We start from the raw sequence: 13,746 nt of genomic DNA, 5'->3' as shown, positions 1-13,746 counted from the left end.
AGACAACTTGGGAGGCAAGAAGCAGGTTACTCCTGCCTGATACAGGCCACACTTTGGAAACAGAGACCTGAGCCCCCTGAAGCCCCCAGGAGCTTTCAGTGGGGCTTCTTCACCCACCTGTGGGTGCTTGGGACAGTGGTGGCTGGGGGGCCCAGAGCTCGGTGTCCATGCTGCTCAGTTCCGCCTGGGTGAGGACACTTTTCTCCCAGTGACAGATGGCCCCGGTGCATAGATGGAGTTTGAAGTCCTGACTTGTTGGGGCTTGAGTTGTCTGAGATGGATTAGCAAGTGTTTCTGTAGTTTAGGTAAATTATATACCATATGAACTGCAAAAATACTGAGTTCATTTGAGGTCTCTGCTCCTTAAGTAGCAGGGGGGACAGATGGGCCCACATGGGTCCTGTTTTCTCCCACCTGCCCTATTTGACTGAAGCTGGCAGGTGAGGCCTGTCCTGCCTGCCACTCACTGAGCTGGGGGGCCAGTGGGGTCACGTAGGTGAGTCAGAGAATGTGCCTGTGTTCCAGCCCCAGGATATCCGGGAGGCAGGAAGGAGCCTGGCAGGAAGGCCGGCATCCTGAACAGAAGAAGCCTGCTAGACCTGAACCCCATCTAGCAATTATTAAATACGTGGGATGAATCCGGACAAAGAAACCTCAGTATTCCAGTCACCTCCTCACAACCTGCCTGGTTTCTTAGTCCCTATTAAGGGTTTTAGCTTTGAAAAAGTTTACAATTTTTTTAATGTTTATTTTTATTGAGAGAGAGAGACAGAACACGAGCAGGGAAGGGGCAGAGAGAGAGGAAGACAGAATCTGAGGCAGACTCCAGGCTCTGAGCTGTCAGCACAGAGCCCGACACGGGGCTCAAACTCACGAGCCCTAAGATCATGACTTGGGCCAAAGTCGAATGCTTAACCGACTGAGCCATCCAGGTGCCCAAAAAAGTTGACTTTAAAACAATTGTGCACTATTCTCTCTCACTTTTGTCTCCTCTCTAATCTGGAGAAGCCCTGGCTCATTATATGTATTTTACTGATTAATATGTCAAATAGTCTTTTTTTGTTTTTGTTTTTTTGTAGTAAGAATTCATTCCTATTTATTTTCCCCCTTTTAGTTCCATATTCTTCTTCCCTTCCCTAGATGCATTATATAGTTCATTTTATTACCCCCCCCCCCCCCTTTACATATTGCTACCCTTAAATCTCTTTGCCTTTCCTCCCTCTGTCCCCAGGTTAAGGGTGCTGAGTCCACAGGTCCTGCCGGCCTCCTTCCCCAGAGCTCCAGGCCTCACGGCAGGGGGCTCTGTGTCACCCTGCAGAGTTACAGCTGGATGTGAGGAGCTGGAAGTCTGAGGAGGCCGGCTCGCCTGGCAAATCTTTCAGTGTGTGTCCTGAGGAATGCTGACGGGTCTGTCAGCCGATGACAGAATGCTATGTCTGCATGCAGCAGATTAGGTGTTGAGAAGTGTTTTTTTTATCCATTAGCGTGAGGTGTTTTTTTTTTTTTTTTTTTTTTTGCTTTTGTTTTTGGAGAGCAAGAATTTTCCTCCTTGGGCTTTCAGTACCATTTCAAGGTGTATAATGGGTCAGGCACACTCATGTGTGTTGTCTACCCATTTTGGGTCTAAAGAAAGCCCACTGTCCCCCACCCCAACCAGCACCCTTGTTAGTATACCTTTAACAGCGACTTTACCTTTGATGGTCACAATATTGTTGGCAGCCTGGTGGGAAATCTTTGCTTCCTCTCCCCGTGTGTTTCAGAAAGGGAACACAGCTCTGCACATCGCCGCCCTCGCAGGTCAGGATGAGGTGGTCCGGGAGCTGGTCAACTATGGCGCCAATGTCAACGCCCAGTCACAGGTGACGGCTCTCTCCCGGGTCCTGGGCCAGAGGGCATTGCCCTTCTTTTCCACCTGTATTTCTGTTATGTAGTGGGTGCACTGAATAGCTTAATCGGCAGTGTGTCTCCAAGCAATAACAAAGGCATCCCTTACTATTTGTTCATGCTTCTGTTATGCATTCTAAGCACGATGTGGTTGATCATTGTGGACCCCATCTCTGTTCAGTGAAACCAGCCAAATAATATATCTAGCTATGGCTCCTTTGGGGAGAGAGACTGTGTTTAGGGGTGGGTAGGACATGGGACATAGGGGGTTCACAAAGAAGGGAGTGAAAATAGAGGGGGAGTGTGTTTGTAAGAGGCTGACTTCCATAGAGTGTCAACCCGCAGTTTGGTGCCCTTTTGTAATAAGTCCTGCTAAGCCATTTCTTTTTATTTTTTTTTTAATTTTTTAAATGTTTGTTTATTTTAAAAACATTTTTATTTTTTATTTTTGAGAGACAGAGACAGACAGAGCATGAGTGGGGAGGGGCAGAGAGAGAGGAAGACACAGGATGGGAAGCAGTCTCCAGGCTCTGAGCTGTCAGCACAGAGCCTGATGCAGGGCTTGAACTCAGGAACCTCGAGATCATGACCTGAGCGGAAGTCGGACACTTAGCCTACTGAGCCACCCAGGCACCCCATAAATGTTTATTTTTGAGAGAGAGAGAGAGACAGACAGACAGACAGAACATGAGCAGGGTGTGGGCAGAGAGAGAGGGAGACACAGAATCTGAAGCAGGCTCCAGGCTCCAAGCTGTCAGCACAGAGCCTGATGTGGGCCTTGAATCAAGAACCGTGATATCATGACCTGAGCCGAGGTCGGTTGCTTGACTAAGTGAGCCACCCAGGCTCAATGCCCCCCTTCCCCCCAACTAAGTCGTTTCAAAGTGTCTGTGAGTTTTTACAACAGGAGATACTGGTGGGGACATGGCCCTGTGGGCTAGCTGAAAATACAACGAAGAGAGAGTTGTCCTCCAGTTATGAGGATTTTGCCCCGGTTTTAGCATGTCTCCCTAATTTTGTGGGTAAACTTTAATGACGTTTTCTCTTGGTTTACAGAAAGGCTTTACACCCTTGTACATGGCAGCACAAGAGAATCACTTGGAAGTGGTTAAGTTTTTACTGGAAAATGGAGCTAATCAGAATGTAGCCACAGAAGTAAGTACCTTGGGCAAGTGGCCTCACTGTGGGACATCTCCAGAGACAGGACGTTGCCGGGGGCGTGCATTCCTGGGACAAGGCTTAAGATGCTTCCTCAGTCACGATCCGCGTAAAGTGTCACAGAGTGCTCTCTACCTTCTGATCACTGCACTCATCCTGGGTGCCATCGGGCTCTTCAAGGGAGTGAGGGACAAAGTCATGGGTCTTGAGGAATGCCCAGACACATACCAGAGAAATGACATCAGAGTCAAGCTTGTCCTTCCCACATTAAGCACCACTGAAGGCTGGACCTTAATGAGAAAGGATCCTGCCATAAACCATGAGTCATTTCAGCTCTGATCCTGAGTTTTGTCATTGATGAAGTGATGAAATTGAACTAGATAGAGCCAACAATTACATGACTTTGTTCTCATTCTGCTTTGCCAGTCCACGGGGTCCTGTTCCCCTTAGCACACAACTGAGGGGATTAATGACAGTAGCTCACAATCAAATCCTCAGTGCCTGGCATAGTTTCTAGCATTTGGTAGGTGTTAATAATACTCATGAAATGAATAAATGAGTGATCTTCTGCCATGTTGAAGGCACTGGCCTGGCACCAGTGGATCGGGTGACAGAAAGGGTAGGCAGAGAAACAGAGGGCAGTGAAAAGCCCTCAGAGCACGCAGTGAGACTGGGAGCGAGTTACAAAGGAAAATTAGTGGCTGTAGGCTCTGTGGGATTACGGAGAAAGAAAGTGGGGCCAAGAAAGGCTTTAGGGACCAGGTGGCATTTAAACTGAGCTTGACAGATGAAGAGGGCTTTGAGTTGTAAGAAAGTCGTTTCAGGCTGAGGGCCCGTCATGAGCAAGAGCCCTGAGGTGTGAAAGCGTGGGTCCTGGCTTGAGGACAGCAAGTGGTCAGATACGGTCAGAGCAAATGCATCTTTCCTCCTTTCCTCTGGCCAGGACGGCTTCACTCCTCTAGCCGTGGCTCTACAGCAGGGCCATGAGAACGTGGTGGCACACCTCATCAACTACGGGACAAAGGGCAAGGTGCGCCTCCCTGCCCTGCACATCGCAGCCCGTAATGATGACACCCGGACAGCTGCGGTGCTTCTGCAGAATGACCCCAACCCGGACGTGCTTTCCAAGGTGAGGGCAGCCAGGCCCAGGAGGACCAGGAGAAGGCTAGTACCTGGACCACGGAGCCGTATGGGTTACAGAGGCTCCCCAAGAATGAGCCGAGGCCAGGGGTGGTACCAGCCATGCACACTGAACACCAGCTCCCACAGGGCCTTCAGATTCCTGCTGGGACCCGTAGGAGTTACAGTGGACAGCCTCACTTTAAACCCCTGGTGAACACCAGGAGAGATATGCTTGGTGTGGAGCAGGAATGGTTCTTGTTGCTCTAGGTCATCCAGAGGAGTGTCCAGGGCAGCTTGGGTCTCTGGCCGGAGTGAAACTTGAGAATCTAGCGGGTGGTGTTCTAGAATTATACCCCTCTTTTCCTGGTTGGCCCCTAGTGGAGGAAGGGAAGTGTCCCCACATGGGGAGATGAGGACTGGGAGGGCTCCCCAGGGGCCTGGACAGCTAGCTGTCTGATGTTTTGAGGCACTACTGATCCACTATCTATAAGTTAATTACTTCTCTTGCAGTGGGAGTGGATTGCACTGAGCTATTCACACGGTCCCTCCAGCCCACGGTCGCTGAGTTTTGTCTGAAAACTGCTGACCAGATTAGGCATGGTCTCAGGTTATAGGACAGAATAATGACAATGACCCGGAAGGGTCCAAGGGCTGCCTTTGGCCAGCAGCTGAGTCACAACACCCCTTTAGAGGGCTGAAACAATCTCTAGAGCTCAGATCGTGGACCCCAAAGCACTTTTCATTCATTCATTCAAATCGCTTTGTAAATAACCATTCACGTGAGTGGGCCCTGCAGAGTTGGAGGTCATGCTAGTGCATGGTTTGTCCACGTGAACCACAGTACAAAGAATGTGGGTCCCTCAGAGGTAGGACCTAGCTTTGAATATGACTTGCCAGAAAGCATTCCTTGATCCCTTCAGCAAATCTTCTCATCAGTCAAAATCTTTCCACATCGGGTCCTCTGGCCCTGCCAACATTTCCAGAATCCCTGTGCTGATTCTGAGATGGAAAATGACAGTGCGAGGCTTGTGACAAGTTGTTTCCCCCTCTGTTGTGCTTCAGACGGGATTCACCCCCCTCCACATCGCAGCTCACTACGAGAACCTCAACGTGGCCCAGCTACTCCTCAACAGGGGCGCCAGTGTCAACTTCACGCCACAGGTAAGGTGCTCTGGCAGACCCCGCACTCAGGCCAGGGGTTTGGGCTTGTCTGGCCTCTGGGCTTCTGCCTCTTGCTTTAACACCATGAATTTCCTCCTTATGGCACAAGTGACCATGGGTGGGACCGCCTGGTGTTTATTGAGGCTGCTCATTGATGGGTTTCTTTTTTTTTTTTTTTAACGTTTATTTATTTATTTTTGAGAGAGAAAGAGAGGCAGAGAGGGGGAGAGACAGAGGATCCCAGGCAAGCTCCCCACTGTCAGCACGGAGCCCATTGCACGGCTTGATCTCACAAACTGTGAGATCAGGACCTGAGCTGAAATCCAGAGTCGGACGCTTAACCCACTGAGTCACCCAGGTGCCCCTCATGGATGGGTTTCTGATCACCTGCATATCAGTTTCTGTTTGCCCGTTCTCGAGGTGGCAAGCCTGGAGGGCAGGGCTTTCTTCCAATCTGTTATGATGACTCTGGGAGACATGGCTCGGTCAGATTGGTGAGATTAACCACCATGCTGTCACATCCTCATAGATTTTGAAACCTTTCTTAGTGAGAAATGGACTAATGGTAGGCTTAGCGTGGCCTCTTATGTTGCTGCCGCTGTCAGGCTGAGGCTGGGAGCCAGGGGGAGTGGGGAGCATAGCAGCGGCATTGGAGGGGGAGGTGCCAAACCCTCACTGGTTCCTGTTCCTCCCTTCCAGAACGGCATCACGCCACTGCACATCGCCTCCCGCAGGGGGAACGTGATCATGGTGCGGCTCCTGCTAGACCGCGGGGCCCAGATAGAAACAAGGACCAAGGTGGGTGCCAGCGAGCTCCGTGGCAAGGCCCAGGGAGGGAGTTCTGCCTTCCAGAGCCACAGCTGGAGTGGTGGCTCTCAGGGACCAGCTAGTGATGGGCCTCCATCATCCTGGACTAGCTCGCAGTGGGAGCCAGGATGCAGCAGGAGACATAGTGAGATGTGCTGAAGTTGAGGTGGTCTTCCAGGAAGCATCCCCGCTTCTGTGGCTGCAGTGATACTGCGGGCAGTCTTCCCTCCAGTGGCTCTGATAGGTGCCTTTGGGGCTTTCTCTTTTGGACCCTGTCTTTTAAAGGATGAATTGACACCTCTCCACTGTGCAGCTCGGAATGGGCACGTGCGAATCTCAGAGATCCTGCTGGACCACGGGGCACCCATCCAAGCTAAAACCAAGGTTTGTGCTTCCCTGCTTCCCTCCTGTGAGGAACATCTTTTCCCCAGGGGTCCAGGTCAGGGGGACCCAGGATCAAATCCCACTTCTGAAAAACAGAGATGCTAATACTACTCACAGAACCAGTGATGTGTGATGTGTACCCTGATCCCTGTCACACAGGAGACACTCAGTATAGCTCTAATTATTTTTTTAATGTTTATTTGATTTTATTTTTGAGAGAGAAAGCATGAGCCAGGGAGGGGCAGGGGGGAAAGACAGAGGGAATCCCAAGCACGCTCCACATCACCAGCACAGAGCCCGATGTGGGGGTGGAACTCACAACTGTTGAGATCATAACCTGAGCCGAAATCAAGAATCAGACGCTTAAGTGACTGAGCCACCCAGGAGCCCCAGTATAGCTCTAACTATTATCTATCTCAGGCACGGCAAACTTTTTCCCTAAAGGGCCAGATAGACTTTGCAAGCCATGATCTCTGTTGCAATGATTCCACTCCGCCATTGTTGTAGGAAAGCAGCCATGGATAATATGCAAACTAGCAGTCATGTTCCAATAAAACTTTATTTACAAAGACAGGCAGCAGACCAGATTTGACCACGGACTGTCATTTGCCTGCTACAGCTCTAGATTAACCCTTGTGTCTTTTATCTTGGCTCCAAGAAAAGACAGACTCTAAGCACCCCAAGAAGTCTTTAGAGCCTGGGCCAGACTGAAGTGAAGTTAAAAAAGAAAACAGAATAGCTCCTCTCAAGGTCCATGAAGGGCCAGAGCAAAGGCCCCTCCTTCAGCTCCTGAGTCTTCCTGGGGCTAAAGCTGTCAGATCACCTCGTACTGCTTACACCTCCCCTAGGCCTTCTGCCCACTTCGTTGGGGTGAATTTGGAAGGGTGTGAGAATAGAACAAGGGAGAAACCAGGCCCATTCACAGCCTCCCCAGAGGTCTTGTGTGGGCAGTTGCAGATAGCCCATAACCATGAAAGCCGTCCGTTCCGTGACAGATCATCATGGGAGTCTTTCTACACAGCTACCTGTAATTTGGGTCATGACTCACAGCACCAAGCTGGCTTTGTGTGTGTCCGTGTGTGATTGGTCGGGGGCTGGGGGTGAGGCAGGATGTATCCTCTCCTAAGCCAGTTTATTTCTCGTTTAAACCTCCATCCACGGCTGAGTTGCTGTGTGACTTTGAGTGTGTCCCTTACTCTGTCTCTGCCTCTGTTTCCTCATCTGTAGAGCTCTACCCGTCTCTAGAGTCGTTGGGATGATCACATGAGATAATATAAAAGTAAAAATCCTCGGATAAGTGAAGGTAGAACTGCTACCTTCTGTTGTCAGATCAGGAAATTCTCAGCGTTTTCCCACAGGGGTCCTGTGTTTAAACTTACATAAAGGTTCCTAAGTTGGTAATGATTTTATATTACCCAGATTATGGGGATGGGGCTTAAAAAGGCAGTCATGAAAATTCTTCACTGAGAACTTCCGACTCTTCAACTGGGAAATAAGTTAGGACCTCCGTAAAACTCACTAAGTGGCAACGAGCTGTGTTGGTTTGCTGTCACAAAGTGCCACACGCTAGGTGGCCTGAACAACAGAGGCCCATCGCCTGACAGTTCTGGAGGCTGGAAATCTGAGATCAGTGTCAGCAGGGCTGGTACCTTTGGGAGCTGTGAAGGGGAACCTGTTCCAGGCCTGTCTCCTGGTTTCCCGTGGTTGCTCACAGTCTTTGGCATTCCTTGGCTTGTAGATGCATTGCCCTGACCTCTGCCTTCAGAGGCATTCTCTCTCTGTGTGAGGGGCTGTGTGCAAATTTCCCCCTTTTAGGAGGACACCAGTCATACTGGATCAGGGCCCACACTAACGACCTCATCTTAACTAACTACATCTGCAATGACCCAATTTCCAAATAAGATCATGTTCTGAGCTCCTGGGGTTAGGACTTCAACATGTGGATTTTTCTTTTCTTTTCTTTTCTTTTCTTTTCTTTTCTTTTCTTTTCTTTTCTTTTCTTTTCTTTTCTTTTCTTTCTTTCTTTCTTTCTTTCTTTCTTTCTTTCTTTCTTTCAGTTTATTTGTTTTGAGAGAGAGAGAGAGAGAGAGAGAATCCCAAGCCGATTCCATGCTCAGCACAGGGCCCAACACAGAACTCAATCTCACAAATGTGATATCATGACCTGAGCTGAAATCAAGAGTTGGCCATTCAACCAACTGAGCCACCCTGGCGCCACCAACATGTGGATTTTGAGGTGACACAGGGCAACCTAGTACACAAATACAAGCTGTCCTGCAGCCTGATTGTGTATCTCCCTTGCTGAAAATCCTCTTCTTAGAGCTCACATCCCAGCTCCTGAGCTCATGGATTGTCATGATCCAACTCCTGCCTGCCCCCCACCCAGCTCCAAGCCCCCATCACACTTTGCCCTCCTTTGGGATTTAACTGCATTGAGCTCCCTGAGTTCCCCAAGGATGGCTGCCTCTGTGGTATAGCACACACTGCTCCCTTCGCTGGCAGATTCTTCCCCTTTTGTCTTCCTGGCCAAGTCCTAGCTCAGGACCACCTCCTCCTGAAAGCCGTCTCTCCCCATCCTCCCTGCTGTGGACCTCTGTGCTTTGATCTTGCCTTTCCTGATGTTACCACACTGAACAGCAACAACGTATCTGTTTCCACTCTTTTACCTGACAGACTATAAAATTCTTTAGGCCAGGGATTATATCTGTTCTCTTTTGTTTCCTTGGCGCTTAACCCATACCTGGTGCTCATTAATCCCTTAATAAATATTTGTTGAATTAATCTGTGAATGAATGAGTGAAGAGGCTCCTCTGTCTTTAATGTTTTTTTAAAATAGATTGCCACCTAAGAAACCATGAGAGTCTTTAACAAAGTTTTTTAAGTGATACAGATTTGTTAGGGGCAAAGAACAGAGGGATTTAGATGCGAGTTCCATGTTGTGCTCATTCATTCATTCGTTCATTCGTTCCTAACCACCTGAATTAAGGATCACTATGTGTGTTACATGCATATATGAGGATTGTGGGGCATATGAGAGATATGAAGCATAGTCACTGGTCTTAAGAGGCTGATAAGTAAGGAGTGAAGATACACACACCTGGTAAGTTAGTTATAGATACAATTCAGCAAATCTATGAGTAAGGTCTGAGTGACAGGTAAGAAAAGCCCACAGAAGTCTAGGGTGGTCAAGGAAGGCTTCCTGGGAGAGGTGGGCCTGGCTGGAGCTGGCTTGGAGGATTTGATGAGGTAGAAAGGAGAGTGTAGTCAGAGACCAGCATGACCACAGGGGCCAGAGGGAACCAAACTCACTTAGGAGCTGCCTGGAAGCATCGTGTAGGGAAGAAGTAGGAATGAGGTTGGAATTATCTCCTTGAATTTCTGTGTTCATTTCCTTTACAACTGCTTCTCTTCCCTCTTCTCCCAGAATGGCCTGTCTCCAATTCACATGGCGGCTCAGGGAGACCACCTTGACTGTGTCCGACTTCTGTTGCAATACAACGCGGAGATAGACGACATCACCCTGGACCACCTGACCCCACTCCATGTGGCAGCCCACTGCGGCCATCACAGAGTAGCCAAGGTCCTTTTGGATAAAGGAGCCAAACCAAATTCCAGAGCCCTGGTGAGTGGGAGGCTATTGGAGAGGGTGCCAGAGGGTCAAAGGCTGAGGCAGGTGGGACTGAACTGTGTGGCTGAGCTTGGTGAGAAGGGCACCTGTTGGTGCCTGGAGGTACCCCTGAGATTTGGGGTCTGGATAGTGGCAGTGCCTTCTAGGGCCCAGGAGGCAGGATGGTAACCCCCACACTCCCTGCCACATTCAGCTGGGTATCGCCTTCTGCACCCTGATGACCATGGCCCTGGTGACGGGCTGAGGTCAGGGGTGGGTTTGAGCCCCGGAGATCTGGCTAAGAAGCCGTGTCCGTGGTATGTATGTGGGTTGGGGGAGCCACTCCATCTGAGACAGCCCAATGCTGAGGAATAGACTGCCTATAGACTGCCTGCTTTGGCGGGGTGAGTGCAATGGGCTGAGCTAAACATCCTTCCTCTGCTGACGGACTTAGAGTTTTCACAGTGCTGGTGAAAGTTCTCGCCTAAAGCCAATTGTCCCCTGGGACTATGGCTCCTCTTCCTCTTTCCCCAGGCCTGGCACTTTGAGGACACAGCATCAGGGATCTGGTGGGGCCAGAACTCTGCACAGAGCATGGCCTTGACCACCATGTCCTCTCTGCCCACTCCCAGAGGGGAGAATTTAGAAGGCAGGAGAGCTTCCAGTCTGACAAGGATGGCCCCTTCATTCATTCAGAAAGCTGTCACGGAGCTTTTACCACATGCCAGGGACTATTTGGGGGTACTTGGGGGATTTCTGTGTTTCAGCACTATTGACATTCTGGGTCTGATATTCCTTGTTGTGGGGGGCTGGCTTGTGCCTGGTAGGATGTTTGGCAGTGTCCTTGGCCCCCACCCTCTACATGTTAATATCCTCCTCCTCTGGTTGTGACAACAGCAGTGTCTCTAGATGTTGCCAAGTGTCCCTGGGGTGGGTGGGACAAAGTCCCCTCCCCTCCCCTCACTTTGAGAACCACTGCCTAATAGAATAAAGCACTGAAAAAAACAAACAAAAACAAACAATAAAAATCCATGCCCTTGTGGAATTTACATCTACAGCAGAGTTGCTATATGGAGATCCACTTTACTAAAAATGATTGGTGGTTTCAGGGGAGAGGGAACATGATTTGTTTCACAAAAGTACTCTTTATTGTCAGTCTCCCCTTAAGGAAACGTTAAACAGCAGGCTCTTTTTGTGCATTCAAAAATATGATTAAAATTTTTAAAAGGGTTGATAGACAACTTGTTCAGGAACATACATGGTGCAGAAGGCGAGAGACGCCTGCCTCTTGCGTGGTTCACAGTCACTGATGGTCCGGCCACTGGGAATCACTGATGGGTGGTCTGGGTGCTCCTTGGGCCAGTGTTGTAAGTTCCTGCTTGTCTGTCTCCCTATGTGCGGGGCTGCAGAATGGCTTTACCCCCTTGCATATCGCCTGCAAGAAGAACCACATCCGTGTCATGGAGCTGCTGCTGAAGACGGGAGCTTCCATTGATGCTGTCACCGAGGTAGGAGAATTCTGCAGATGGGCACATGGTCTCTGCCCCTGGTCTTCATCCAGAAGCTGTCTTGAGACTCGTTGTTCTTAGCCACATGTGTGTACAAGCCTGGGCTTCTTGAAGGGATCAGTTGGGTGACCAAATAAGAGAACATGTGTAGAATTTCAGGGACCTTTCCAAGATCAGATACAATTTTTTTTTTTTTTTTGAGTTGTAAAGCAGACAGAATGACCCTGCAGTGATTTTTTCTTCTGCCAGTCATTTTCCTGGAAGCAAACCCATCTCATTTAACTCCCCTTTCTTGGAAAACCATTCTGGAGCACCTAGAAGCAAGAAAGCATTAGATTCATCTGGCTCTCTTCTTTGTAGGAGCAGAAAAGGCTCCTCTGTTCTCATTCCTCTCTTGTGTGTTCCAGTCTGGCTTGACACCTCTCCATGTGGCCTCCTTCATGGGGCACCTGCCCATCGTGAAGAACCTCTTGCAGCGGGGGGCATCACCCAACGTCTCCAACGTGGTAAGCCCATGGGGAGGGCAAGGGTTCTTTCCTCTGGACCGAGAGCTCAGAGAGGAGCTTAGCTAGTGATCCTAAGATCTCCTCTCTGGGAACAGAGCTAGAATTCTCAGAATAGGAGAGACTTTAGATTTGGGAAGAACATGTGTGTATATTGATGCATTCCCAATTAAATTTATCACACATCTGTAAGTCCTAGGAATTTTATGTTAGGCAGTAATTTGGGAACTTCTGTGTTATCTGGAAATACATTTATAATTTTTAACATTCATTAGCTCTGGGGTTTACCTTCAATTATACCTAGAAAACACACATACACATACATACACACACACACACACACACACACACACACACACACACACAGATACCAGTCATCAGCAGGCTAAAGGCCAACGGAGCTGCTTGCTGGGGCAACTCCACCTTTGGACAAAAGGCCACCAAGTTACTCCAGGCTGTCATTTTGGAACCGTGCATGTGTCCTTTTGGAAACTCAGCACATATGAACATTTCTATAACTCTGTTATTTTACAGAAAGTGGAGACCCCACTGCACATGGCAGCCAGAGCCGGGCACACGGAAGTGGCCAAATATTTGCTCCAGAACAAAGCCAAAGTCAATGCCAAGGCCAAGGTGAGTTTTGGAGGTGGGAAGGATTCTGGAATGTAAGTAATTCAAGCGCATTGAAGAGAAATCCATCCTTGTTAGAGGCCTGGCTGTACTGCTTGTGGCACAAAGACTCCTTGTCATTCCCACATTGTCTGTGCTAACTGCTCAGATTCTGCTTTGCAGGGGTTCTGAGAAGACCAGACCTATGTTTCTTTTTCTTTTTAAAAAAATGTTTATTTATTTATTTTGAGAGAGAGAAAGAGAGGGAGTGCATGGAGGAGCAGAGAGAGAGGGAGAGAGAATCCCAAGCAGGGTCTACACACAGAGCCCGACATGGAGCTCGATCCCACAAACTGTGAGATCATGACCTGAGCTGAAATCAAGAATCAGACTCTCAACCGACTGAACCAGATCTATGTTTCTTTAGGATAATGAAAGTCTAAAGAACATGGCTAGGTTGCAGAGTTTTTTGGGCTGAAAGAGTTTCATGTTGGTGACAGTTGTGGCGTAAGAAAAGAAACAACTTTTTAAAAATGTTTACTTATTTAATTTTGAGAGAGAGAGAGAGAGAGCGCGCGCGCACAAGTGGGGGAGGGGCAGAGAGAGAGGGAGACACAGAATCTGAATCAGGCTCCAGGCTCCAAGCTGTCAGCCCAGAGCCCAACTCAAACTCTCCCAAACCATGAGATCATGACCTGAGCTGAAGTCGGACACTTAACCGACTGAACCACCCAGGCACCCCGAGAAGCAACTTTTTGGAGACTATGTTGCCAATAAGAATCAGTCCGAATTACTTGATCTAAAAATGGAAGATTCCTCCTTGTTGTAAAAGGTATTCTCAAGGAATCAGCTGAATGAGAGAAAGAATTGCTACTGAATTTGCAAGGTGATTGGCTTTGACCGAGATGGGGCTTGCCTACATCCCAGAAGACAGCAGCTGTGTTTACAGTTGGAACAGTGGTTTGTGCTTGGGCCACACGAGGAGTCTCCCAAATGGGCCCAA

General features: G+C 49.0%; 1 protein-coding gene across 19 annotated transcripts in view; it reads left to right on the top strand.

Annotated features, from left to right (window-relative positions):
• ANK1 (ankyrin 1) overlaps window positions 1–13,746 on the top strand; it is a 218,852-nt gene that overhangs the window by 142,392 nt on the left and 62,714 nt on the right. For all 19 annotated transcript variants that reach the window (XM_060653467.3, XM_060653473.3, XM_060653472.3 and 16 more), the window contains 10 exons: window positions 1,761–1,859; window positions 2,941–3,039; window positions 3,986–4,171; window positions 5,227–5,325; window positions 6,025–6,123; window positions 6,418–6,516; window positions 9,941–10,138; window positions 11,533–11,631; window positions 12,039–12,137; window positions 12,669–12,767. In XM_060653467.3, the coding sequence (XP_060509450.2) occupies window positions 1,761–1,859; window positions 2,941–3,039; window positions 3,986–4,171; window positions 5,227–5,325; window positions 6,025–6,123; window positions 6,418–6,516; window positions 9,941–10,138; window positions 11,533–11,631; window positions 12,039–12,137; window positions 12,669–12,767 (1,176 nt within the window). The remainder of the gene's footprint in view (window positions 1–1,760; window positions 1,860–2,940; window positions 3,040–3,985; window positions 4,172–5,226; window positions 5,326–6,024; window positions 6,124–6,417; window positions 6,517–9,940; window positions 10,139–11,532; window positions 11,632–12,038; window positions 12,138–12,668; window positions 12,768–13,746) is intronic.

This window comes from Panthera onca, chromosome B1 (assembly GCF_046562875.1).
Source record: "Panthera onca isolate mPanOnc1 chromosome B1, mPanOnc1 haplotype 2, whole genome shotgun sequence".
NCBI lineage: Eukaryota > Metazoa > Chordata > Mammalia > Carnivora > Felidae > Panthera > Panthera onca.
The sequence above is the reverse complement of the archived record's forward strand: the minus strand, read 5'-3'. Positions and strand labels throughout refer to the sequence as shown.